The sequence below is a fragment of the Portunus trituberculatus genome, chromosome 18 (assembly GCF_017591435.1).
Source record: "Portunus trituberculatus isolate SZX2019 chromosome 18, ASM1759143v1, whole genome shotgun sequence".
Classification (NCBI taxonomy): Eukaryota; Metazoa; Arthropoda; class Malacostraca; order Decapoda; family Portunidae; genus Portunus; species Portunus trituberculatus.
This window is the reverse complement of record NC_059272.1, coordinates 17,531,843-17,559,773: the sequence shown is the minus strand read 5'-3', so window position 1 is coordinate 17,559,773 and position 27,931 is coordinate 17,531,843. Positions and strand designations below refer to the sequence as shown.

General features: G+C 37.6%; 5 protein-coding genes across 6 annotated transcripts in view; 2 read left to right on the top strand and 3 right to left on the bottom strand.

The window, feature by feature from the left end:
- Positions 1-2,872, top strand: part of LOC123505460 (angiopoietin-2-like) — a 132,820-nt gene extending 129,948 nt beyond the window's left edge. The window contains exon 5 of the mRNA XM_045256774.1: positions 33-2,872. Coding sequence (XP_045112709.1) covers positions 33-262 — 230 coding nt within the window. The 3' untranslated portion in view covers positions 263-2,872. The remainder of the gene's footprint in view (positions 1-32) is intronic.
- LOC123505461 (nucleoside diphosphate kinase 6-like) lies at positions 2,481-6,766 on the bottom strand. Its single transcript, XM_045256775.1, has 5 exons — positions 6,589-6,766; positions 6,299-6,460; positions 4,594-4,736; positions 3,825-3,985; positions 2,481-3,268 (listed from the first exon to the last, which is right to left on the bottom strand). The coding sequence occupies exons 2-5, from the start codon at positions 6,368-6,370 to the stop codon at positions 3,126-3,128; spliced, it is 519 nt and encodes a 172-aa protein (XP_045112710.1). The 5' UTR covers positions 6,371-6,460; positions 6,589-6,766; the 3' UTR covers positions 2,481-3,125.
- Positions 6,767-6,944: 178 nt separating this feature from the next.
- On the top strand, positions 6,945-11,281 carry LOC123505462 (39S ribosomal protein L20, mitochondrial-like). Of its 2 annotated transcripts, none has more exons than XM_045256777.1 (4): positions 6,945-7,175; positions 9,279-9,389; positions 10,144-10,287; positions 10,981-11,281. In XM_045256777.1, the coding sequence occupies exons 1-4, from the start codon at positions 7,089-7,091 to the stop codon at positions 11,074-11,076; spliced, it is 438 nt and encodes a 145-aa protein (XP_045112712.1). In that variant the 5' UTR covers positions 6,945-7,088; the 3' UTR covers positions 11,077-11,281. The 2 variants fall into 2 exon arrangements, with proteins under 2 accessions (XP_045112712.1, XP_045112711.1); XM_045256776.1 differs by lacking the exon at positions 6,945-7,175 and adding an exon at positions 8,289-8,550.
- Positions 11,282-12,447: 1,166 nt separating this feature from the next.
- On the bottom strand, positions 12,448-25,283 carry LOC123505855 (uncharacterized protein DDB_G0284459-like). The gene is made up of 3 exons (XM_045257646.1): positions 25,145-25,283; positions 24,496-24,605; positions 12,448-22,638 (listed from the first exon to the last, which is right to left on the bottom strand). The coding sequence occupies exons 2-3, from the start codon at positions 24,586-24,588 to the stop codon at positions 18,616-18,618; spliced, it is 4,116 nt and encodes a 1,371-aa protein (XP_045113581.1). The 5' UTR covers positions 24,589-24,605; positions 25,145-25,283; the 3' UTR covers positions 12,448-18,615.
- On the bottom strand, positions 24,873-27,497 carry LOC123505382 (protein DBF4 homolog B-like). The gene is made up of 6 exons (XM_045256601.1): positions 27,465-27,497; positions 27,003-27,209; positions 25,991-26,250; positions 25,593-25,748; positions 25,145-25,328; positions 24,873-24,914 (listed from the first exon to the last, which is right to left on the bottom strand). The coding sequence occupies exons 1-6, from the start codon at positions 27,495-27,497 to the stop codon at positions 24,873-24,875; spliced, it is 882 nt and encodes a 293-aa protein (XP_045112536.1).
- Positions 27,498-27,931: the final 434 nt, after the last annotated feature.

Here is a 27,931-nt window from a genome sequence, read left to right as displayed (position 1 = left end):
CTTCCTCCTAACACCTGATGTCACCCTTCTAGGTGGACACTGTGCCAAAAAGAATGATGGAGGATGGTGGTTCCGAGGTTACCGTGGCTGTTACCAAGCCCATCCCACTGGGCGCTACCAGCACAATCCAGGAGACCCACCCAAAACTTCGGTCACTTCCCGTAACTTTGAGCTCGGGCCGGTGCTGGTTTGGCAGAACTGGCGGGGAGAGAGCTACTACCCCAAGACCCTGTTTCTCATGTTCCGGCCAATGTTAAACTAAGGGAACACTGTGAATTGCAAATGGAATGCTCCCTGACTGTGAGGCAGTGCCTCTGTAATGCATCAGACTTAGATGGGGTGAGATGCTGCACAGATGGGTTGCTAATCTTAGTAGGAGTAAGAGTTCAACATTATTGTATTAGGATTATGATTAGCTGTGATGGGAAAATTTGAGGAGAAAGTTGATTTTTTTTTTCTGGATTCCCTAGTGACCTCTTGTATCATGTATTATACGGTTATTCACATGAAATGAGTGCATCAGTAGTTTACCTTATATACAGTAAATATTTGAAATAATTACTGTAGCTTGAGAGTCTTGAACATGAAACATGATCTCCTGAGACACTAACACAAATATGGAAATACAATAGAGGTAAGATAATAATACAAACCACTTCTTTTCAAATGTGTCAGAGATGGATATTTTTGTGTTTTGCAGTTCAAAGATGATGGCATTTAAATCTTTAAAAACTAATTAAAAATAAACGTATTGGTACACAGTGTATATCATATATCGGTCATGTTTCCAGTATTTAATTTGCAAGAATATGGATTAAGGGTTCAAAATTCCTTACTTTCACAAACACAAACATATATGTACAGCACAATCATTAACTACAATGAACAAAAGTCATTCCACAGATATGGTTGTAGGTAACCTGAGATTGTTCAGTAACTGCACCTTACAGAATGAGACAACAGGGAGAGTATACCACCAAGGCAGTGTAGAGTTTCCCTCAAGAAGCTGAAGCCCAAGGCAGAATCAAACATTAATCTTATATGGGAAGTGTTCACTAAAATAAGCCCTCTCCTACACAGTTCATTGATTTCTAGACCTTTAAGGCCCATTGTCATGTCTCTGTACTGCCGTGTATCCGTTGTGGTAGGATTGTTGTAGCTCTTAGCTTATTGAGTCCCTTCATCTATTTGGAAATCTTGCCAATCTCAACTCAATTTTATCACCCACACTGCAAGCATAAAAACAGCATCACTTTACCCAAACAAATCTATTTCCAGAGTGATAGGAAATGGTTACAAAAGCTTCCCTTCTATACACTTATCATTTCCATCATAAGAGCAAATCTCATCATACATACTTTGTTTCATATAATTAACTTCATTCTATGAGGCCTGCATTTACTAATCTTTCCACACCACTGTCTATTAGTCACCACTATGATTATCAAACAAAGTGGTTATAGTAAACAGTTCCTTGAAAGAAGTGATAGTAAACTTACATACAAAAATCGATATCTCTTAATGCTATCAAAATCAGTTAACTTCAGTCAGAAATTCCCTCCAACTCTTTATAATTTGATCTGTCTATCAATATCTGTATCCCAGAGTGACATCCCCACAAAGACAAGGCACACACACTCACACCCTCACACCTTCACACACACACACACACAAACAAACCTAGTCATCTATCTATTTGTAGATAAATATAATTTTATACTGTACAACAAAGCTGATGTTACCTGCCAGCTCTAGCAGTGTCCTCTGACCTTATCAATTTCTGGAAGTACCACAACTCTTCTTGATTACAAATATTAAAACCTGTTTTCAACACATTTATGAACAGTACTTAGCCTATCACTGCTTGTCTTAAGACGGTGTGGCATTTCATACTCTACTACAACTCAACATAAACTTGACTCACTCCACACTAAACAAAAACAAACACTATTCCTGTACCACTGTAGTATTTCCCAGTACAAGCCGCTTCACCCCTCACACACTTCATGATAGGGAGGGAGGCTATGACCATATATGTAGTCTTATTTATCGATTTGAACAATTCTTTGTCCTCTACCTTTTAAATCATATGAAAGAAAATTCAGTTAGTGCATGCCTATTAGAAAATACATAATAATCAACAGGTAGCTGATTTTAGTCATTAATCTTATGTCTAACTTCTACTTCTTAGTACTATATTTCTAAGACTACAGTTGATTTCCGTAGCTGAGTTCCAAATACATGTGTGTGCGGGTAGTTGTGTGTGGACAAGTCTTCCTTTTACCACCTTTCATCAGTGTCATGAAATAAATGTTAAATGTGGTCATGTTAATTACCATCAGTGAAATTCAATTACAAAAACAAAGTTATTGACAGTCTACTTTTGTTCATCCTTTGAGTGATTTGTGATGTGCATGTAAATCTGTCCACAGCGACTCTCTAATTCTTGTCAATAATGGGTTGCAATATACATAGCCTTGTATTTTATTTAGCTTTATTGATGTATTTACAAAGAACTGTTCCCCAGTACTAGAATGCCTCTGATCACCCTTAACCCATTATTAACAAATATCACACTATAATGAAACCTACTGCAGTTATTATGTTCACTGCAGTTGTATAGTCCCTACTACATATTTTGTCTTAATACTTTAATTATAGTACTATAGGGCATCTCAAAACTTCTAATATGTATTTTCGTAGATATGGACCAATTTTGTCACTTGGAAAATATCAGATAGTAATTTGGAAATCTCTGCATTGTATAACCAGATGACGAGCCAAACATGTGTGCCAAAAATTATATTAGACTTATGACTTCCTGTAGGCCTTACATTGTAGTCCTGTCTTGTGAATAAACTTTATACTTAAAGCTACTTTATGGTTAAAAATACATATTCAGCAGATGATGGCAATGAAAGTCCCCATCAATCCAACAAGGCAGTCTGGGATCATTTAACATCAGGTTATCTTATACGTACTATCATTGTAAAATTTACAACTCTGTACATGATGAATACAACAGCAAGTCTGTCAGTGTTGGAAGAAAAAAAAAGAAAAAAAAGTCTCAGTTCTTGCTGTGATGCAAAGCCACAATAGAAAAATGACACCTAGCTATTACTTTGTCATAATAATTTATGGACAAAATTTCTTTCATCCAAATGAAATTCTCCACTACGAAACTTTTCTTCATCAAGCTTGTACCAATCGTCACATGAAAATTCAGGGAAGAAAAACTTGATTTCATGTACTGCATTCTCTTCTCCATCTAGCAGTGAAAATATAAAATTGTTAAGTCATATAAAAAATCAATCATTTAATCAATCAATACTTAATGCATATTATATACATAATGAGCTGGCTTTCATGGGATTCTACAGGACAGCAGCTTCAGATAAAACTAACCAGGAAACATATAGCAATGATGGTAATCACACCAAACTCAGATAACATAAAATTTGTGATGTGAGCATATTGGTAACATGGTACTCATTGGAATACAGAGCTGAATGCTGCAGAGCCAAACATAAGATTTTTCACACCAGCTTTCACCTCATACCATAGAAATACATAAGCAGGCCAACCAAGCACAAGTTGCCAAGAATTTCTTTATCACCAACATGAAGGTCTCAGATGTGTCCTGATAAGTTAGTCATTCATATCAATAACCGCATCTCAGACGCATAACTGCCATTAACTACTTCCTTTTTAATACTCTCTCTCTCTCTCTCTCAATAGCACATTAATTTTTCAAGATACTATATTTCCATACTTCAAAACGGCAATGGCAAGCAAGATCTAATAAAAAATTAAGAACTACTAACCTGAGCCATGAGTGGAGTTGCGAGTGTCTGTGAGACCGTACAGCCCCCTGAGAGTATCTGGTGCCTCATACTTGGTCTTGTATACCTTGGTTGGTCCCATCAGTGTACGCCAATGCCTGATGGCATCCTCATGAGCCAGGATGAGTGCTTGAGTAGGACCGCTAGGAAAAGGAAGTGAAGGCAGTCCATCACTAGAGGTGCTTTACATAACAAGTAACAATGTGTTTAATAAAATTCATGCTATTACAAGTAAGCAATAAACAGTGCCATTATATTTTACATTATGTTTTAGGGCATTTCATATCAAATATCATATTAACATTACATATTACTGACACTGGTATTGGAAACATGTGACATGTTACACAATACCACTAAAAACTCTCACAGTTCTCATCATTTTCCCTGGCTGCCTAAAGTCATCCAAGTTCATCATAATAACAACATATCCGAAAAGAAAAAAGCATAATTCATGATTATGTAGAATTTAACGCATAAATATATACATGTACCCAACATATATATGTATGCATATAACATCATCATAAATGTTATTCAAAGTTATTTCAAATTAAGGAGATAGCTACAATAAAAAGTTACTTTAAAAATTACACTAATCTTGTGGAAATTAGGTCAGGAAATATATAATGTAAGAAATAAACAAAAGAAAAGTTGTCATCACTATTGATTTTAGTCTATTTCTCCCATGTACATTGACAGTGAATCTGAAAATTGCATGCACCATTGCTCTACAATCAATTTTTCTTACCTTGCCATAAAAGTTACAAGTCTATTGTAGAAAAACTTTCCTCTGTGTTCTTTGTAGAATTCTTCTGTTTTCTCTCTCTGTAATCGTACTTCTTTGTGCCTCACAACAATGAACTCTTCCTGAATTATTTTGTTCCTTATAGCCTGAAAATTAAAACACTTAATTCAGTACAAATGAGACTAAAACTAAATAGGTTCTACCATGTGTTATAATCAATATTAGCAATAGATTAATACTCCTTAGATCAGTGGTTCTCACACTTTTCTTGGTTCATGTATCCTTCTGGGAGCTTTTGAGGAGTTCATGTTACACTGAATTATGTATGACCTCTTGGTACCATTTCAGAACTGCAGGTTGGCATAATTTGGCATATCTTTGAGAACCATTTGGCATATTTTGGTGGAACAAACCTGGCAGCGAGTATTATTGCTGTGGTGCTTATTTCTGAGGATGAAATTATTGGTTCTACTACAATTTCGTAAAATAAACTCTAGATGGTTTTGGCCACCCTTAGGATGTTGTTCTTACTATTTACAACATTTCCAATAAGTACACTACCTACCGCAAATGAATAATAACGCTGCAATAGGTCCAGGAATGTGTTGTGTCTGTCAAGTTTTCTCTAAGTTCAGCGAGCTATGGAGCTCCATCACACTCGGAAAGGAGCAGCACATGACTTGCATTTGTTTATAGCTGGGCTTTGTGAGTGACTGCTAAACAGGATTCATATTGTGTCTACAGTTCTTTTGTCCAATTACGTGCCACCACCTCTTAACAACACGACCTGCACCAATGGGAATTTGCTATATGTATTCGTAAGCAGGGCACAGCCGGACAGACAGATGCACAAAGATATTTGTGTGCTCATTTCAGCCATGGCCGCCATTAACATTAGTTGTAAAGGTTGTGAATTTGATTACTAGGAAATCATCTCTCCTGCTGTCTCCAAGGAGTACAGTGAACTTCATGACACTCAAGTAGAGGATGACCCACAGCCAGGACCTTCATCCTCTCATAAAGGTATTGTGAATTATGAATTTATACTAGGGGTGTATTGGTAGAGATACGGCATATTGTGTAAAATTATAAGAGAACCGGGTTCTGGCGTAGGGGATACCCGCCGGCTAGGATACATCAGGTTAGGTTTATATTAGGGTTCTGTTAGTGTCCTAGTGGGCAGGAGAGGGTACAGGGGGCCAGTTCCCGGCTATGATCCATTAGACGAGGGCGGTGCATGGTGTGGGGGGCGCAGTCCCCCGGCCTAAAAAAAAGATGTAAAATTTCCCTGGATTTAGTGAAATTCTTCAAACATAGGGAAATTCCCATAGATTTTTCAAAACCATACATCACTCATATATGCCTCCCCAACCCAAAACCCCCGATTCCCCAAAAAAAACCCAGCTTGTTGGAGGGGTTGGGGGGTGATGGAAGAGATAGAGGTATTATTAAACTATAAACTTACCAAATTATTTTTCTGTGCCTAGTAGATTTTGGTCTGATCTGTATCAATCTGCCTTTTAGTTTCTTTGAAGAAAAAAGTTTCTGAGAAGACATGCAGATTAATTCATAACAGACCGAAAACTACCTGAAAAAAAAGGTAATCTGAAATAGACTGGCGAAAGAGTAAAAATTCAACAAAATCAATATAACCATTGATCATAAACAAGCTAAAACTTACACACTAACCCAGTCAAGCAGTTCTCACCTGCACCACATGAGGCACGCGAGTCACGTCAGGTTTCAGCAGTGCCAGGGTCAATTGGAGGCGTCCGACCATTTTTTCTTCACAAATCTTTCAATTCTATATTTATCACGACCCTTTACTTCCTTCTCTTATCCGTGTTTATGTTGATGAAACTTCTGCAGTCTGAGGATAGTGACACTTATAGGTAAACTACTTCTTCTTGAGGATTTGTTAGGGCCGTGCAGGCTGTGTCACAGCCTCTAGTGCCCCAAAATTCCGGTATGCGGTGGTGATGTGTTCAGGCTATTTACTGTGGAGTTGATTTGTTTTCTGTAGAAAGGTCCTGGTGAGGCTGAGAGTTTTGAAAGCCTGACTGGTATTTGTGCAGCCACCCAGGAGGTCAGTCAGTGTTGTTAGAGGTAAACTCGCTGGCCTTTAGCAGCGACCAGCGGCCAGCGAGTGGTTTTGTTTTGACTGGGTATTTGCATCTGTCTTTCTTACGGTGTCATGTCAGCAAGAAAATTCACAGAACTTACAAATTGAGTTGAATAAAAAAAAAAGAAAAAAAGAAATACAATTCTAAAATAGTACGAATGTTATATACAGAGTTATTCATTCCACGACCAAAAGCGAATGTCAGAGACAAAATCTGCGTGCCGAGTTGAAGAAGGTACCGTATACTGTATACACAACCTCGAGTCTCGCCGGCGTGACATTCAGAGGCTAGGTATATTTTTTCTCCACCGTGGGAGTGGTTTTATCTATCCGTGACTTTTGAGTGACCTTTCTGTGACATAGTGACAACAGAAGGATGGTGATCACCTCACCCACATTGTTCGCGCGGGCACGGGGAGGAGACAGGTTCTGGAAGAGGAGGCGAGTGCTGTCGTTGTCTGCGGTAAGGAGGCTGGGTGTTGAATTATGCAAACCTGTAGGGCTAGGTGCTTGATCTAGGCAACTTTGCGCCTCTATTTTTGGTTAATTTTTATTATTGGACCTGATCAGTAGCGCTTGACACGACTGCATGCTGTGGTAGTATACTCACTGTTAACTCACCTGGTTGTCTACCCTTTAGCACTTTGTACTACATTGTTGGAGGTACTGGAGAAATGTAAGGGCAGCACAGTTCAAAAGGTACACCAGTCAACTAGTTACTAGCATGGCAACAGAAACAATTACCAGGCATAAAAAGACTGAGTTGTGTACCTTTATGAAACATGGAGAAAAATTCAATGAGTATTAATGTTAGTAAAGTTAGCTATGAGCAATACAACAAAGAAACATTGAATAGACTTTTACGAAAGTGTAAGTTGTAAGAGAAGTAAAGAAATAGGATAACTAGTCAGGGAATTTGTAAAGAAGTGGACCTAGAATATGATGCAAAGCTGATTTTTTGAGCTGATAGATTTTTGTGCCACAACTTCGTCTGGTAGGGAGTTCCATATACTGGCGCACCGTAGTGAGGAGAAGAATCTGTACTTCACTTCTATGATTTTTTTTTTTTTCACATTCGGCTATTACTGACTCAATAACTTACTTTTGTTACTTTTGTATTATTTCATCCTATCATGGATGCAGCTGAGGTGGGTCTCCGCTGTGGCCAGGCAGTTCAGCCTTGCTGTCAACTCTCCATGTGATGAGTGAGTTGGCAGTTGAGCTGGAGTATCCTGGTATTGTAGACAACCATCTGTCTAACCTTTTCTTGAAGAGGTCAGATGTGACCTCCGTCAGGTTCCTGATGGTGTCTGGTACAGCGTTGAAGAGACGAGTCCCCACTGTATGAGAAGCAGTTATGTATGCAAGTCTTTATTTTATGGGACGTTGCTTCTGCCCTCTTCACATAGCATAACCACCCTCTTCTTGGATGTGGGGTTAAGTTGTATGCCCACATTTGGTACAAGGCCCTCCAGGATCTTAACACATAAATCACTAGGTAGCGCTCTCTTCTTTGCAAAGAGTAGAGTCTAAGCTCTTTGAGTCGTTCCCAGTAATTGAGGTGGTGGACACTTTCAATCCTGCTGGTGAAAGATCTCTGCAGGGCCTCTATTTTCATGATGTCTCCTACTTTGTGAGGAGACCAGAGCTGGCAGCAATATTCCACACGGGGCAGCACCAGAGACTTCCAAAGTGACAGCATGCAGGTACTGTCCCTTGTCTTGAAAGTTCTCTGGATCCATCCAGCCAGCTTCCTTCCTGTATGCACTATGTTTGTGATGTGGTTTGTGAAGGTGGCATCATCACTCATGAGGACTCCCAAGTCTCGCACTGAACAGGTTGGTAGAATTCTTTGCTGATTTGCCTTGTAGCTGGTGTTTTGCTTGATATGTTGCTGCATCCCATACATTAGCAGTTCAAACTTTTCTTCATGTAACTTTAAATTGTTTTGCCTCGACCAGTTCAGTACCGAGTCTAGGTCGTCTTGAAGAAGGGCCACGTCTTCCTCCATGTCAATCTGGTGATGGATCCTGGTGTCGTCAGGGAAAGAGGTTGCCGTCGAGTGCCTCAGTCCCTTGTCAATGTCTGCCACCATTGTAATGAATAGCAAAGGGGCCCATTGATGCTTTTGAAAATCCCGAAATAGATCAAATTGCGATGCCCTACTCCCTTATTTGGTAAAGAAGGACCTCTTATAAATATTCACCATTTTCTTAGTTAAATCACAGCCTAAACTAATATCTAGTGGTCATCCTCATCCTCCATGTCCTCCTGGTTCATCTTCTCCAGCTGCAGCAATTTCTTTTAAAAAGTTGTCTTTGATCCGTTTAAAGCCACAAAACATTGGCGGTGTGACTTCTGACTTTGTGACTTCAAAATTTGTGGTGCAGTAAAGTAACAAAGTCACAACTTTGTGCTGCAATGTCCAGCCCTGCAAACCTGACATTAAGGCTCAGCCCTTTTACAGCTATAGTCAGGATATTAGTGTGATGACTTCTCCTATCTTGATTTAAGGGTGCTGTTTTCCTTCCTTACAATATTACATACTTTTTTTTCTTCATTGCAGCATTACTATGGTCGCAAGCAAAACTGCTACAGTGTTGCAATCAAGTATGTTCATCGAGCTCTGCGATACAATACTTTGGCAAGAAAACTGAGGAAAAATGATGCCAGAGAAGTAAGTTTTTTATTTTCCTTATGACAACAATTTGCCTTATGATATCAATGAGAAGATTCTGAATTTTTCTCCCTAGGAAATCACATTCTTTTGTGTTGTAGAGAAAACTCAAACCTTTGAAGAATACTGCAGCCTGAAGAATTGTGTGAGTGATTCTTCATCATTCAAAAGTGTAATTACTTTCATGAATTATAAAAGTTTTTCTTGCTAATGCTAACAATTAGGTGTTGCTGGTGCCTGACTATGGTTAAAAACTTTTATCCTACTGTCTTTAGATATTTGCACTCTAGCTCTCCAAGATTCTTAGATGCATTGGATTCTTGACCAAATGTCACCAATGCCAGTGTTAGTACATTTATATATTATTCCTCTGATCAATCAAAGGAGCATCAATTCAAGAAGGCATATGTTCTTTTTATCATTCATAATATTATATCCCTGCTACAGCTACAACAATATAAATAAACTGAACAGTTTATGGTAGCATCATTATTATGAGGGTGTTACTGGTGTACAAAATTGTGATATATGTCTAAAGGTATGTAGTATTGTTGATCTGCTGTCATGTATATCTTTCCAGTGTCAGTTTCCACACTTCTAAAGTATACCAGCTTTTTTCACAGCAAACTATCAGGAAATCTTTGAAATAACAAAATAATTAGATTTATTAACCACTCTCATGATCATTTATTGATTCCTATTTATTTGAGGTTATTAATATCTTGTATTATCTTTTATCTTTGTATGTTGTCAGTTGTGGACTACACGTATTAGTGCTGGCTGCACAGAGCTGGGCACCAAGTATCCAGACATGAAACTCATGATGGATGAGAGCAGCATTGCCTTGGATAGAAACATGTTGCAAAACTTGGCCATATGGGAGCCACGATCTTTTAGGGTAAGTTGAAGCCTGACGATAAATGTAGTATTCTGCATCTGTTGACTTTGAGGTCAGAGTACATCTTGCTTGTGTGGTATAGATAATTTGTTTGAGGGAGAAAGGTTTACACCACTCCTCCAAATAGGGATCAGCAGCTACTAGTGTAATGCCATACTTAGGCATTAAATAGAAACAATGCCAGAGATCATAGTGCAACACTTAGAGGACAGGACCATAATTATACTCAGGATCTTTATACCTCCAGTCACTACATAATTTCCTCCATTTATTTAAATAGATTTTTGGTGTCTTTGGTATCATGAACATAAGACTGCTTTTGTTTTAGGTTAAGCTACTTTGGAGAATATAGAACTTTCCCCTAACAGACAGACATTACATTGTGTCACATTTATACACATTTATAAGAGATCTGTACATTTTGCCACTAAGTTTTAATTTCTGTAGCAGATAAGGGAATGCTATGATTTTCCCCTTGGACACTTCATTGAATATTAAGGGTTTCATCTAAAGGCTGTATAAGTCTGCTTAGCTCTTATTTCAGGATACATAGTCTTCCATGTGTCTTATATCATGTATTCCACATATTCACTTAATTCTGAATCAGTGCAAAATTTTGTTTTCTGTATACTATGATATATGGCTTACTTTCTTCCTTCTGAAATAGTTCTAATGTCACCTTTCTTTCTTCAGGCCCTTGCACTGCTCACTAAGAGCAGGCAAGAAGTAGGTCTGAATTCCCTTGAAGGTCCTAGTCCAGTAGGTGTGGTCACCCGGGGCATGCTATGAAGTGTTTCCTTTCAAGATTGACTGTATGTCAATGCTGAGAAATGTATTCTGCAAGCCAAATGTAGAAAGATGTACAGGTTTTATTATCCTTTTCTTAAAAGATTATGTTTATAAATGAGAGTATGTAGAAAGATTGTATTTATGTATCTTTATGATGAATTACTTGTATGCCTCTGTAAAATACATATCAACTAGAATGCACAAATAGTTATTTTGCTAAATCACCATTTTTTTTTTTCTTTCAGTAGGAAAATGCATATAATAGTTATCTTTATGCTATATAACATTTCTTCTTGCATTTTCTTTTTGAAAGTACTATTATTGTTGAGTTGAGAATGGATATTTTCTTTTCTCAAAACTCCTATAACAGCACTTGTTCATAGATGAATTTTTATGTTTTCAGTGATAGCAACTTAATTTTTCCTGTCAACAATTCATAAGCTATGGATTATGTTGTATTCTCAGTTAAAGCTTCATACTCATAAAAGGACTTCTTTCTTGTTCAATAGTTAAATGACTGCATGTTTCTGAACATACACTTGTATTACTGGACCATAGGTGCAGTTGTTGTTGTGAGACACTTGATTGGATGGGTACTTCCCTTCAGCATGAAAATTTTGCTGTTATCCAATTGTCACACCAAGACAACTATCCCCTCTTCTTCAATGACACTCAACTGTCTCCCTCTTCCACAATGAATATCCTTGGTCTGTCCTTTGCTCATAATCTTAACTGGAAACTTCACATCTCATCTCTTGCTAAAACAGCTTCTATGAAATTAGGTGTTCTGAGGCGTCTCCGACAGTTTTTCTCGCCCCTCCAACTGCTTACTCTGTATAAGGGCCTTATCCGTCCCTGTATGGAGTACTCTTCGCATGTTTGGGGTTTCCAGTCACACAGCTTTGCTTGATAGGGTGGAATCGAAAGCTCTTCGTCTCATCAACTCCCTCCTCTGACTAACTGTCTTCAGTCTCTTTCTCACCGCCGAAATGTTGCATCCCTTTCTATATTTCATCGCTATTTTCATGGTAACTGTTCTACTGATCTTGTTAACTGCATGCCTCCCCTCCTCCTGCGGCCACGCTGCACAAGGCTTTCTTCTTCCTCTCATCCCTATTCTGTCCAACTCTCTAATGCAAGAGTTAACCAGTACGCTCAATCATTCATCCCTTTCACTGGTAAACTCTGGAACTCCCTCCCTGCATCTGTATTTCCAAATTCCTACAACTTGTCTTCTTTTAAGAGGGAGGTATCGAGGCATTTGCTCCCCTGGCTGACGGTTTTGGCACTTTTTGAACTCTTTGGAGAGCCAGCGCTCAAGTGGGCCTTTAACTTTTTTTTTTTTTTTTTTTTTTTTTTGTACAAAAAAAAAAAAAAAAAAAGTTTGCAGATTATTACTGCTCTTATTACATAAAAATAGCTCTGCATTTAGCTTAGAAATGCCCCCAAGATTGCTAAATAAAAAAAAAAAAAATTGAAGGGCAGGTTTACACTGCCCCCCAGAAGCCCCAGCTGATAAGACTTGCTTCACTTGCAGCAGCTTGCTACCAATCTGAAGGAGTACAGGAATTCAGGTTAGCGCTCAGCCACTGGGCTGCCCCAACTTACATGATTATTATTATTATTATTATTATTATTATTAAAATCTATAGTTATGCTTTCAAAGTTACAAGCTTTTTATATTGCAAATTGATGGTCAAACTAACTCATTCAATAAGCATACAATCTCTCTCTCTCTCTCTCCTGCTGTTTATGGTGGTGGACATCTTTCCCTGCCTCACCACTCTTACCACTGTCTGCTCCAGTGATCTCCTGCCCAAATACTGCCATCTCTATCAGAAGAAAGTTTTTACATAGAATATTAGTGCAGATGACTAATATTCAATGTGCAGCCAGCCGCCCACCGAGGCACCACTCTCAAAACTTGTATAAATCTAAGAATGGTAGAATAAATATATAAAAAGTGGAAACACACTTCCAAAAATGCTATTCTTTGTCCTAACTGAGCAAGGCTAATCTAATTATTCAGTCATGTTTATAAATTATAACTGCTTTCATTACATAGAAATAGCTCTGCATATAGCTTAAAAATACCCTCAATATTGCTAAATTTTCAAAAAAATTTTAGGGGAAAGGGGGATGGTGTTTACAGCTCCAAACCCCCAGCTGATGAGGCTCCCCACCAATTTTAAGGGTAAAGGAATTCAGGTTAGCCTCCCTCAAATTTTTATCCTGGATCCACCCCTGCCAGTAATTTAATTTATAATGAATAAATCTTAGAATAAGTGTCTTCTTATTTCCATGATAACTGCAGTTTTATTCTTAATATTGAATATGTATCCATATATTGTGACCCTGCACTAAAGGCAGTGATGGTATTAGTAGTGACAGCAGTGATGGAAAATGGTTGAGTTCCCAGATAGAATGAGGACAGTGGGAGTTATGGTGTAAGTACAGTACAAGATGAGATTAGATAAAAGACTGAAAGAAAACAAGATGTATGAGAATGCTGTGAAAGGTATGCTTGAGGAAACTTAAATGCTTATAATACTGATGAAAACGAGTCACAAATAAGAAGATAGAGATGCTGGATATTTATATCTGCTGCCATCTTTCACTACTTGAGTAGCTGAAAATATTAAAACTTGTTGCTAAAAGGAAGTTAATGCTACATATATGTGGTTCCATTGAGACATATACTACAAATATCTGTATATTTCACATTTATGAATCATTGGCAATTATTTTCAGTAGAAGAATGTTATTTACAAAATGTATACATATGTTTATACAATACAGGATCGCTCTACAAAATAAGTATATATATATGTATATATATATATGTATATATGTATGTATAAAGGAAATTAAAAAAAGCTGCTGTTGATTCATGTGAAACATTAAACAAAGCATTATAAACTAGACATCTGAGTAACAATTTCATTGAGATACTAATGCTGATACACTGTGTTCCATATATTTCATGACCATACTGCTCATTTGTGACATGACCCATATAATTCTACATTATAGTTCTTTTAATTTTCAACTTTTGACATATTAATTCTCTTTCCCAAACAGCTCCCTCCCCCACCCTCAGCACTCTATGTCAGACACGCACATACACACACTCCAGAATTAATACTGGAAACTTACCAAAACACACACACAAACATACAAAATATTATCTCTCTTTCTTTCTCTGGAATTAACATGAAGTATTAGCAAAGATAATTTTGTTTGCTTGAGAAAACATTCTACTGAAATCTTGAATAAGTTCCTGTTGAATAAAACTTCAAATATAAAAAAATAATAATGATAATGACATCAATAACAAATGATGATAGATAATACTAATCATACTGAGTCACAAAGAGCTAGGAGCCTCTAAAATATCTTGTGTTAATAGTCTGATCTTCATTTCTGTTAATTTCCTTTGCAAAAATTTCTTAACATGGATACAGTGTGCCAAATCACCATGTCTAACACATTTTGACATTTTCATTACCAGTCCTTGGTTTCATAGTCTGCACCAGTTCTATAGAATTTCATAGCTTTATCATACTAATGAGTATCTAACTATGAATTATCAACCAGTACTTGCACATGCAGGTGTTATGGGGAAATCAGCAATAGAAGCTTCTACTTTTGAAGGACAATGGGGAGTTTTCAGAATTAATCCACCAGATGTCACCGCTGCTACATGTCCCTTACTGACATGAGCTAAATTACTATTATATTAATCCCACACATACAGATGCATAGAACATTGATTATTATGTTACTGTTTACATTTTGTATCTACTTTTAAATATCCCATATGGATAATTTTGCGTGAACTTGGTCAAACAAATATTTTTTTTGTGATTATCTTGTAATACTGCTATCAATATCTTAAATACAGCATATTACAAGTCTAAAATCTATTGATTTGGACAATGAAAAAGGTAAAAACTTTGACTGTAATATATAGAATGCCCCACCTTATTCAGTAACATCATGATATACGTGTATAGTTATTTTCGTGAGGATTTTAGCATTGCTTTCATCAAGATTGAGAAGTGGCAAAACATTCAAGCAAAGAACAAGCATATCACTGGATGGCTGTAGAGTGAGGAGAGAGAAATATGTGAAGCTTTCTTCCTCCTCCTCATGGCACAGTGGCATGGACATTACAGCAGGAGTTAATTATTTGTCCAACAGTGTGTTTGTTAAGTTAAACAACCGGCCCAGGTTGGGTTAGACAGCAACACTCTCACCAGGATACTCAAGTGGCCTATTCTTAATTAGAATTGTTGTTTCCATTAACTAGTAAGTTGAGCTGTATAGTTTGGACTTTTAAGTGACACGGACATGTTTTCATGTTAACTGTCGACTGGATTAATACACTTCCGATCAACAGTGTACTCTTCTGGAAATGTGGAGATGATCAAATAAGCCTCAATGCCAGTTCATGAGAAAATCAACTTATATACATTTGTTCATGAATAGGGTTTGATTTTGCCTGTGTTACTACTTAGAAGGAATTATGTAGAAAACTATATATATTATATCAACTTAATGCATTACAGGATGACACTGCATGTATGTTCTATATTACCCCTGTGAGAGTGAAGGGAACACATACTGTGTTGCCACCTGGTGACAGCCACTAGTTCTGAAAACTCCCCATTGGCATGTGAACTGGTTACAGAGTAACTATAAATTATCATAAGTAAAGAGGATGGCCATAATTTTACTCCTTATTAGATCTACAAGGGGGTGATACACAGAAGCAAAATGTTATACTCTTAAGTTGTAAAGAATTATCACCAGCTTAACTACAGGTATATTGTCAGTCTGGCATGTTTAGTAGGACATTTTCACACTTTGTTTAAGTATTTAAAATTTGTTTAAGTATTTAAAATACCAACAAAATCACACCTTACTAAATTCATTCAACTTTGTTTTAAAGTTCTGTTAGTACCTTGTAAAAGCTGTCCGTATAGAGATAGATGGATTGGGATAAGCAAAAGCCAGCAAGGATGCTGGAAAAAAATGCATCCAATGTTTCAATCACACTAGTGTTCTATCATGTGTGACTACCAAGTAAAAAGTACCAGGTAGCAACTTCAGGAAGATACTCCTGTGACTAGCTTACCTTGTGAGGTACTTCCTTTACTTCAACTACAAGGTAGATGATGGGATCATCACCGAGGCACCGTACTGTTGATGGGAATGGGAGTAGAACCTGGTGTTTTGGTAAGATCAACCTCTTACCCAGACATAGTCAAGCTTCAGTGACTAGAATTTGTTGCCCATCATGTTAATCATTAACCAAATCTACCACCTGAGCAAGATCATTAATAGTGTTCTCCAATCATTCCTAGATTATTCCTTTCAAGATAAAAATCATGCAGTTAGTTGTTGGATGCCATCATCAATAATCAATTAATCAATGAAAGTAGTTTCTCTAAGTACTAAAATCTTTTATTGTTTTATTACTTGATAATGAATCTAAATATCAAATTGTATTGATACAATGATTGGATTCAATTATGTGCCTCTATTCTGTTCTTTATCCAAGTAAAAGCATGGTGCTGGGCAGGGGACCCACATAACCTTGCCCAGTTTTTCCATTCTCCAAATGATGCAAATTCACAGCTGCAGCATTAACTTACTTTTTAGAGGCAGCTAGGTCTCTGTGGTTGAGTTACCACTGAACTCAAAGTTTAGCTTGACTGTCTAGTTATGAGAAGCACTGAAAGCCGTCTGGGTGATGAGGTAATCTTGTCAAGGGACTCTTCAAAATGTAGTCACTATGAAGTTTTCCAAATAATATCAATATTAACATAAATCTCTGGATCATCAGGCATTGGATGCATTTTGTGGACAATGGAGAAATCCTTGGCATCCTACTCAGGCTGGGACTGGATCTAAGTTTCTGTGACGAAACAGCTAACTTTAGTTCTGAGGCACAATGGTGTCCAAGCCTAACCAACCATTGAGCACTGGTTACTACTAATATAATTATAGCATATATTATCATTTGGGCTTCCTGTGATCAAAATCATCCCTATGTGTTTCTCATTCAATAGCTTGTGAGGCAGTGCTGTTCTGTGGGACTATATTATGGCCATCCCAATTAAAAAAAGTTTTAAGAAACAGACATCAGATACAGAGAAAGATTGTTAGCGCCTACTCAAGTAAGCGTGGTCATGCTAGTCTGAACACTTTGGTTTTGAATTCATTATAATGAATGATCATACATAATTAATAAGCAAGGCACATGATAAGTTCAATGTTCATGGCTATCTGGTTTAGGGAACTTATGTTAAGTAATTGGTTTACATTTAAACCTTTAATTAGGTCCAAACAAAATTATGATCTGTGTATGTGTGCATCTGTGTTAAGTATCACATGGTAAACTTGTGCTCACCAAGTTATCATCTCAGTCAGAGCCTTAAGCTCATACAGTTCAATTCACAGGTAAAGCAATCATTTTCACAAAAACACATCCCTTTTTTTTTTTTTTTTTTGCATAAGGAAAGTAGTAATTACTTGCCTATCAGAGAAAAATCCTTGGTGACAAGAGTGAACTTAAAATTCAATAGTGTGTGTGTGTGTGTGTGTGTGTGTGTGTGTGTGTGTGTGTGTGTGTGTGTGTGTGTGTGTGTGTGTGTGTGTGTGTGTGTGTGTGTCCATCCTCATTCTGGAGTTGATAAAAGACATGTTAACAAATTAAATTTGACTTCACATCCTGACTAACATAAAAAGCCTTGTCTTGCCTTCCTTGTGCTGACAGTGACAGTGAAATCCTTAGGGAACAAACAGGTCATGGCCAGTCCCAACTAGCTTCCTTCTTAAAAAGTAAATTATACTCACCATCTTTGCATCACTAATTTTTTATGATTAAGAGATACAAATTAATGCAAAAATGGAGATCAGACTGTTTTCAAGATGCTAAAATTTGTCAAATCATGGTATGCTAATGTTGGTCCTACAAAATAGTAAATGTTTCAAATCATGTGTAGGAGGTATACATATATATCGATATATATACGTATATATATATATATATATATTGGTCTGGTGAACATCAATGGAACACCGTATACAAAGCCACTAAGAATTATGATTTTGTACCCAAGTAAAGAAAATACAAGAAAAACGCTGAGAATTCAAAAGTGGCATTTACACTACAAATGTAAGGAAACTTTTAGGCCTTCACTTAACTGTCTAAAAAATAAATAGAATAAACTATTCACATAACTAGATATATCATTTTTGCATTAATGAAAAATCATACAAAATGCTTACCTTAAAAATAAACATGTCATTCCTCAACAGTCACTCAAATTCAAATTAACTTAGGCAATCCTACCTGTACAAACACTTCAATCACTCTCTTACAGAGCTATCCTGAGACTCCTTGGTTCCATCTTTTGAAAAACAAATCAGCACACACACCATACATGTTGATAATAAATATGTATAAACACTTCATGCATCACACAATCCAATATGAATCATTCAGTCATAAGTATACTTCTATAAAATCTATTTTTGTGTTCGAAATCTAACTGGCCACGTGTCCATGTACAAGACAGAAGCCTTTTTTCTAGGAGAAGCTCTCCGATCACATGCAGCCAGGGCAGCAAGTCTCTCAGATGTGGTCTGCTCTAGGAGGCTAAAGTCTTGTTGCTTCTTCCAACACCTATGTTTCTTTGGTTCAAGATCATCCCATCCCAAAGCACTATCATTATCATCTGATGTATGAGATGGTGCTGGCTTCTTCCGCTTTTGGGTCTTTGGCCAGCCAGTTAAGTTTTTCCGACGTTTCTTAGCACTACGCCCACGTTTAGGTTCACTAATGACAGAACAGTCAATTGTTTCAGAATCACAAAGAGAGACACATTCTGAACTGGCTTCAGTATTATCATCTGCACTAGAAAATTCATCACACGAAGCTCTGTCAGTACACACACAAAAACATGAATCTTCCACCACTTCAGATGCTTCTCGAGCAAGAATATTTTCTGGAATCAGGAAGTCCTTCATGTCATCACAAAGACCAGCTATAAAAACTGGATCTACCTCTTGTGCAAGTGAATTATCAAACAACTTAAGCTCTTTAGCTGCATTTTCAAAGGCTTTTTCAGATTTAGATCCTGCCATCAGCCTTTTCTTCTTACCCCTTTTCTTTGGAGGTGTCTTTTTGTAATCCAGTCCTTCAGATTCTTTCAGGTCTTCAATGTGTGGATTGCAAACAGGCACTTCCTCATAACATCCTTCAGATTTCATTATGTGGTCAATGTGTAGTGCTAAGATTGCTAACTCCTCAGTGGACTCAAAGCATTCAGGAGGAGGTAGCTTAGTGGACTCTGCCCCAGGGGTACTGGTTCCATCTGATGAGGCTTCTTCCACTCTGACTGGAGCAGATCTTAAGACTTTAGCATTTTTGACTCTTTTGGTTGGTATAATATCAGAAAAAAGAGCAAGAGTAGATGCATGACACCTTGGAGACTTTCGAACAAGGTCTGCAAGATCATTTTTTTTCTTTGCTAACATACCTTTCTTATAACAAAGAAAGTCTCTGACATATTCCTTTGGCATTTCATAAGGTAATACAAACTTTAGAGGTTCCTCTTCATAACAAAACTCATTACTACAAACTCCATCTACTAGTCTCTGGTATGTTTGGTACCAGCTCTCCTGATCAGGCACTCCCTCAAAAGAAAAGTACAAATCTTGTAAATCACTTCTTGAGGTTTCTCTAATTTCAGCTCTAAGAATTCTTTTTCCTCTACTTTCTGTGCACTCACTATTACTAACAACTGCAGCATTACAAGAGGAAACCTCCACATATTTAGTTCTTCCTTCAGACTCATGGTAATCAGCAATGCTTTCTGAAGTCCTGTTTTCTGATTCTAATGCAGTTGTTCTTAAATCACTGTCTTTCCTCTCTTCAGACACTTTTTTATCAACATCACTATCTTTCTTGTCTTCGGACAACTTTTTATCAACATCACTATCTTTCTTCTCTTCAGATACTTTTCTATCAACATCACTGTCTTTCTTGTCATCAGACACTTTTTTATCAATATCACTATCTTTCTTGTCTTCAAACACTTTTTTTTCAACATCACCACCTTTCTTGCCTGCAGACTCTTTTTTATCAACATCACTGTCTTTTTTGTCTTCAGATTCTTTTTTATCAACATCATTGCTAATCCTTCTACTTTCAACCACACATTTTCTTTTATTTCCCTCACAACCTCTCCTTTTGTCTTCTTCAGGAGCTTTCTTTTTTGGATCATCAGGGAGTTTTCTCTTGTCTTTCTCTTTGACATCTGTTTTTTCTACATTCTTTCCTGTGCACTTTGAGTCATTCTTTTCAACACTTTTCACTTTTGGTTTGCCCTGTGAATCAGGCTCCTCCAAAATAATACCAGCACTACGAGTCACCCTTCTACCATCAACCACAGACCGTTTTTTTGATACCGGAGGTGGTGGTGGTTCCCGTAATCTCGACTCCTCTTTCTTCTCTACTTCTTTCACTTCACAGCCATCCAATCTTCCACTCTTTTCTTTTTCTGCAGAAGATGAAGTTGAACGCCGCAACCTCTCAGTTGTCTCCTGAAAGTGGTAGTATTCTCTGTTGTCTCTTAAAAATCTCTCGGCATCCGACAGTCGTTTCCGTCCTACTTTACCACTACCAGAGGAGAGATCAAAAGAGTGCTTGCAGCTCTCTTTCACTTTGCTACGTGTCTGAGAAGCTGATCCACTCACAGTGCAGCTGGTTCGTGTACTCTGAGGAATTGTGGTGCTCACTGGAAAGCCAAAGAAGTTTTCATCATCGTCGTCATCATCATTCAACATTGTAAGGTCATACAATGTTTTTCTCGTCCGGCTCACTACAGGCCGGCCTCTCTTCTTCTGGGAGCATAAGTCCTCCTTTGGTCTCTTAGCACTGGGTCTGGAGTCATCCTCAACAGGCCGTGCAGGCTTCCCCTTACCTTTGTTTCTTCTCGATGAACCGGCTGTGCTCTCAGATTCATCGGAACAGTCACTTCTAGAGTCCTGGTTTTCAGTACAGGTATCACTTTCATCACTTTCACTTTCAGAGTCCAGTTTATTTTTATTTCTCATTATTTCTTCCTTTTCATTATAATACTGTTCAGTTTCAGATATCAGCAGCCAATCAGCAGTTTTCCGTCTAATTTTTGCCTTCTTACTTTCAAACTTTTTCCTATCAGCAGGTGAGATCTCAAGAAGAACACTAAAATCTACTTTATCACCATTGTGGTCTATATTGCCATTACTCTTTGAGCCAGAGTTACTATCAGACTCATCGCTGTTGGCGCGGCTAACTCTGCGTCCCTTGACTTTGTGAGCCCCATTAGCTATTTCACTGCTTACATCACCATTATACTTGGCACTTACATGAGTGGTAGCCTCATCTAATAGGGGCTCACCATTCTTTGGCTTTCCTAGTTTAGCAGTCTTGTCCACCATATCGAAATACAGCGCCTCATCTGCCACACTACGTGAGTCTGAGGTTTCAGACTCAGACTTATCTGATCGGCAGCTACACTTGCGAGTTCTGGTACACCGCCGCACTCTCGTCACTGGTTCTGGTTTTATTTCAATGACACCAAACTCAGCACTGCCTATTCTCTTAGATGCACGACTGCTCCTTTTAGGACAAAAAGAGTCAAGCTTAGAATCTGCTTCTTGAATGAGTCTGACCATTTCTTTGTTTTCTTCAGCAACACCTGCTCTAGAAAGATTGGTGGATAGATCCAAAGAATCTACCACAGCTTCAGTAGGCGTTGCTCTCTGCACCACCTTGATCAGCAGTCGCCCCTTATTGAACTCTGGGTGTATTGCTTCATAAACTTCTGGTTTTCTTTCAGGCAATTCTATCATACCAGATTCTATACTTGTAAAACTCTCATCTTTTATGGTGTTCAGGTATACTACAGGATCCAGTGCTTCATCTGGTTCCTTCTTTATTACTGGTTGAATATTTTCAAACCGTTCCACTGCACGTCCACTCCTTAGATAGGTTCTGCTCTTTAGGTCTTCAACTGACTTGCATTGGGGAACTGCTGATTTACTAACTATCACCGGCTGAGAACAAGTTTCATCAATACTGTTCTTGGGTACTATGATCTTTTTCACACGTTTACCATTAAGTGCCTTAGCTGTGCAACTTTTACTGTCACTTTTCGTTGCTGCAGATCTAACAGTCTTTGAGACCTTGGACACAATAATTTTGGGCACTAAAACATCAGGTACATAAGCTGCTGGAAGAGAGCCTTTGGTGCCCAAATAATATTGAGTACAGGGGGTACAAGATTGAAGTGATGTGTGGCCAATGAAACACGGTGTCTCTGAGGGTTGTGGAGAACTGGGTTTGGTGGAGGGAATCTGGGCTAGGTGATCACTGTCCAAGGGGATCTGGGAGCTCTCTTGCAGGTTGCTGGGGAAGACACACTTGCTTGTGGTAATCAGGTCCTCATCCTTGAGCACTGCTGGAGCCACAAGGGATGGACCAGAATGTATGGTTTCACCAATCTATGGAAAAAAGTTTCATTAAGTTAATACACTTATGAATAAATTCTAATCAAATTAATCAATATTTGAATTAGACAAATCTGATATCTGCATCTGCATTCTTGGGACATCTGCATCCACAATGATGAAATAAACATCTGCATCTGCACCACACACCACATACAAAGATGATGTGGTCCATATATCTTATCATTAGAGACTACAGAGAACAAAGCTTGCAAAGTTTAAGACAGTTTGCAATGGTACAAGACAATGAAGAGTGTTTATCTTAACTTGGTGAATGGTTACTTGTCAGAATGTCTGCTGTGTATCAAGAAGCATCCCTAATGAGCAATGGTCTTGGCTTGATTTATAATAAATGAAAAGAACTTTAGTTACAAAACAGCAGATAAACTGCTGCTTCTAAAGAAACTTCCCTGTTTTTAACTTTCAACATCAAGTATGAACTATATCAGCAGTTACTAAAGATCTATAGTAAACTACTTTAAAAAATATGGAAGTTAAGGGAAAGTCATTGGTGAGATGCAAGAGTTGGGTCCCCTCCCATCCAGCACACACACACGCACGCATATACGCACACACACACACACACACACACACACACACACACACACACACACACACACACACACACATGGCTGAAACTCATCATAAAACAATAGAATTACGCATTACAATATCAAATAAGACGGTTGCAATTTGGCAATTAATGGCATCATATAATGATCTTACAATAAAATTTGGAACACTTCAACATCCACAAAGACATCAACTTGATATCCACATCCACTGATTTCCAGACTCTCATATCTACATGTTTCCATATCTGCAAAACATGACTTCTGCATCCACTGATCTAGTCTCATACCTGATGTCTCAAAACATTCATCCATACATGAAGAAACAAGAACTGCATCTTGAATTCCCTTCTCAAAAAATACAATGACCCTTTTGTATTATGAAAGACCAAATCAAAATTAACACCTAAACCGTTAACTTACCTGAAAAGGAGAGGCCTTAAGGTGTGCATACATGAAGAAATATGACATGAGTGGAGCACTATAACCTTTAATAAACATACATATATATTTACTATAATGTATGAAATAAGGCAGAACTTCAATATATTGGATGTGCTCAATGCAAAATATTAATTTTCTGATGGATTTTCAGACAGTGACCAAATGTTAACTGAAAATTGTCCACCATTTTCCAGCAACGACAATATTTTTCCTGTTCAAATCTTTTCATAAGCAATATTATTTTCTACATTTGGCCTAACGTGTGAATCTAACTCCACATTCCACTCCATCATATTTGGATTGTTCTTGAGTTCCTTAAATGGCAATACCGAGATAAGAGACTTCAATAACTTTGAAATAGATACATTAAATTCAATGTGGCCTATCACAAGATTGACTCTTCAATGTTTAACTTCATGTTAAGAACACAAGTTCACTTGTGCAAATAGTATTTTTACATAACATATCAATATCTTTGGTTGAAGTGTTTTGCAATTCTGAAACTACTTATGAAAGACAAATATTTATTAAACATTGTGTGTAAACCCCAAAAAAACTTAACTACCAAAGCTAATCACCTACCTTCTTGAAAAATACATGGAGATTCTTTAAGACATCTTGCAAACGTACATGGGAAATTCAGTCCAGAATTAATCATCCTTTTTTCCACTAGAATAATGACTTAACTTTTGTAAAATGAAGCTCAGTATGAGAGAGAGAGAGAGAGAGAGAGAGAGAGAGAGAGAGAGAGAGAGAGAGAGAGAGAGAGAGAGAGAGAGAGGGGGAGGGGGAGGGGATCTTACTACCATGCCATAACAACAAAAAACATACAAACCTTGAAGACAATTTGCTTACGCAGTCGCTTGGGGTGATTGCTGCTCAGGCTGGCCACAGGTCTCTCTGGGGGCATCAACCCACTATACCTCATTGGGATCCAGCAAATATCTTAAGAAAACAAGTAGGTGAAGTTGTAAAATATATCCGAATTACCATTTTTACATAAACAATGAACCTTACTATTATTCTTACATTGTACATATTATACCAATCATTATGAAAATTACATTGCTGATATAAGAAGCATATATCACAAACAACGGCTTTTACTATCAACTCAGCCCTTTCACTGTAATGGTCATCTTTTGGTAACATTCAGATCAATAAAGGAACATAATTTCCATGAACAAAAGAAGAGCAGAAAGAACTAGAGGTTCACTTTATATTTCCTATGCTACAAAACTGATTACTAATATACTGTAGTACAGAAATATGTCTGAAAATTGTAAGGGATTGCCTGATGATAGAACACTCCCTCAGTTCAGTTTGTAAAGGAAGTGGATATGTGTGAAACTCCTCACAGGAGAGGAAAACCCAGAAGAAAAATGAAAAATAAAGATAAAAGAGTGCAGGTGTGAGAGACAAAATAATGATTCCCAGTTACAGAATCTATGAAGATGAGAAACACAACTGAAATACATACTAACCTGACAGTTTTGTTTCTGCCCACTGATAAGTTCATCAAGATACAAGTAATTCTTGTCGTTCCGGACAAAGGTGGTGTGTGAATCAGACTTCAGGTGAAGAGTTAGGTTTGTGTAGGTGGTGCTGCAGAGCTCACAATAGCCACTCTCCCTGGCCTTGGTACCACGAGCACGCTCCTTCATTCGTCTAGACACAGGGAGTTATCAATGTAAATTACTGCTGGTAACAGAAGGCAGACATTAATAAATTTTTCAAAGATTTCCCTGCTTTAAAATTCAATTATCTTATCTTTTTGCCACTCTCCATAAGAACATTCAAAGAAGATAGAACAATTACATAACTTTTTTCTCATTACACTATCAAAAACCTTCAAGCAGAAAAAGTCAAATCTGATGAGTAATAGGCATAAACACAGAAAACCTCCAATCCTAGAAAGCTATAAACACTGACCTGTCTTTCTCGTCATTTCTCAGTACTGAAGTGGATGACTTTGGTTGTTGCCGGGCCTTGGCCTGCTTTGGGTCTGCAAATGGTGACACTCCAGGAGGATTGAACAAATTTAGTTCGGGCCAGATGGGTAGTTCTTTATAAAGAGGCTTGTACTGTCTGTAAGGCAAAATGTTTATAAACAACACATGCTTCACAAACATTCCTTGCAAAGAAGAAAGGTGAAACATGATGTCATATGCACAGGCACTTAAAAATGCCTACACACATTCCTTCACATTTTAATCTATCTGCCTCTCAGAAGACTTGATCAGCTACTCATCATTTACTGGCCAATTCAGTTCCAACTAATGAAATATAGAGGGTAAGAACTGATCAATGCAGGATGAAAAACCACCAACCTAGTAAAGGCCTCTGTTTTGATGAAGGGAGCTCGGAGACGTGTAACCTTCGTTGAGGAAGACAAGGAGTTCTTGGGTGCTACAACACCATTTGCTTTGGATGGCTTGTAGCGCCCGCTCTCCTTCAGTGCTGTCAGCCACTTCAAAAGTTTTGTTAGCGGCCACACTGGGACATTCCAGAGACGTGCATTTTCAAGAACATCACTGGTGCCTTGCCGCCTCACACATGCCCTCTCCAGCAACACCTCAGCTCTTGTGCGCTAAACACAAATAAAATATCTTAAAATTTTCATTAATATAAAAAGAAGGGCTGAATCATTACTTAATTAACTTACTTTTTTAAAGGTAAACAACTTTCTATTAATTTATTGTATCTTTCAACTAATAATACATATAAAAAAAATTAATAAATAAAAAAAAATTCAAGCATCAATATGTTCCATCCTTGGCATCATTATCTGTTCTTCTTCCAGTCCATACATGTAAGATTCCTTATTCTATTTAGACTACACATCATACCTTTTTTTTTCCTAAGTAGTAATCTATTCTATACACCATAAATGATCCATCAGCAGTGACATCCAGAAACAAAGGATATAGCTACCTCAAGTAAGAGATTTTTGAGACTAACAAGCTAAGTTATGGTGTCTAAATTGTGTACTTCCTAGGTATTGCTACAGTTTGACAGTTGTTTTCTATATCAAACTATATCAACCTGATAAGATTAAACATCACTTTCTATAATAATTAGTTTTGAAGTCTACAAGCCATAGAAGAATGAAAACAACAGAATTATTACATAGTTATCATTACTAACATACAAGTAGTAGTCTTACAGATTTCCCCTTATAAGGTACCTTTTCAGGTAGGCTAACACCATAGTTTGCCAAGTACAATTTAAATTCATCACACATCAGAAATGCTGTGCCTTAAGTCCTGTCAAGAATTGTTATGCCAAAGGTAGTCATACTAGATGCTCAATCTAAATATCTGAAGAAAATACAATACCAACCACTCTTTTTTTGCCAGTGTCTTCTCTAGGAGAATCTAAATTCAATGGCGAGTCATGAGAGGTAGATGGCAGTGATGATAGGGGCTGATGGGGAGTAAGAGCACCACTAGGAGAGGGTTGCTGCTCACTGCTGGATCCACCTGCTGGTTGTTGCCCTCGTGTGCTGATCACATAGCTAACCTCTCGGCTGAGGAATTCTTCAACAGTCTAAATGAAAAAAATCAATTATCTTAGGATGTGGCTTGCTATGAATGATACACACCAATACACCAAGTAAATTTCATGTTAAATTAATCATTACATCATCTACTGAAGAATATTTCTTTGCACAAATGATAATGACGACTTGAGCCAATTCAGATATGTACTGAAATATGAAGGTGATGATACTTATCCCTAGCAATACATCCTTTGATTGACAATTTCAGTTAATTTTGCATCTATGCTACCCTTTTAACATACTAAGTCACAGCACCAAAGCAGAGATGAGAGCATCCTGTATTGATAAGGTACATCAACTCACCCCTCCGAGATTAAGTATATCAGTTGTTATAGTAGATCTACTTTTGTGGCTCTTGATATCAAGGTAGAATTTCTTGTTTGCAAGGGGCTTGTAAGGGAGCTTACTGCTTGCTTTTTCTCCTGTAAAAGAAAAGTTAGTGTGAGAGTTTGTAGCAGTGTGTCTCAAACAAATCTGAACATAATCTCATGAGCATGACAATGACTGAAAGCAGAAATATTGCACATCTGACAAGTGATTCATGAATAACATGATCCACCTCACAGGGCAAAATTGGTAATCAAGCAAGATTCTCAAACTACAAGAGCCAATTACTGTAAAAGTGAAGGCCTTTAGATGCAAAGCATATACAAGTTATCAGATTTGCCCTTCTGGTCTTCATGATACACATATGACCTTTAGTGAAATT

Coding starts and splice junctions, on each gene's coding strand:
- LOC123505461 (XM_045256775.1), bottom strand. CDS start 6,370: ATGGTCGGACGCCTCCAATTGACCCTGGCACTGCTGAAACCTGACGTG. Junction 3,986..4,593: donor CTTGTAACTTTTATGGCAAG/GTAAGAAAAATT, acceptor TCCTTTTCCTAG/CGGTCCTACTCAAGCACTCA. Junction 3,269..3,824: donor CAACTCCACTCATGGCTCAG/GTTAGTAGTTCT, acceptor TTTCACTGCTAG/ATGGAGAAGAGAATGCAGTA.
- LOC123505855 (XM_045257646.1), bottom strand. CDS start 24,588: ATGAGGTATAGTGGGTTGATGCCCCCAGAGAGACCTGTGGCCAGCCTG. Junction 22,639..24,495: donor GTAAGCAAATTGTCTTCAAG/GTTTGTATGTTT, acceptor TTTTTTCCATAG/ATTGGTGAAACCATACATTC.
- LOC123505382 (XM_045256601.1), bottom strand. CDS start 27,497: ATGCTCTCATCTCTGCTTTGGTGCTGTGACTTA. Junction 25,329..25,592: donor AGAAATGACGAGAAAGACAG/GTCAGTGTTTAT, acceptor CCCTGTGTCTAG/ACGAATGAAGGAGCGTGCTC. Junction 24,915..25,144: donor GGCAGAAACAAAACTGTCAG/GTTAGTATGTAT, acceptor TCTGTACTACAG/TATATTAGTAATCAGTTTTG.
- LOC123505462 (XM_045256776.1), top strand. CDS start 8,413: ATGCAGGTACTGTCCCTTGTCTTGAAAGTTCTCTGGATCCATCCAGCC. Junction 8,551..9,278: donor CCAAGTCTCGCACTGAACAG/GTTGGTAGAATT, acceptor TCTTCATTGCAG/CATTACTATGGTCGCAAGCA. Junction 10,288..10,980: donor GGGAGCCACGATCTTTTAGG/GTAAGTTGAAGC, acceptor TTCTTTCTTCAG/GCCCTTGCACTGCTCACTAA.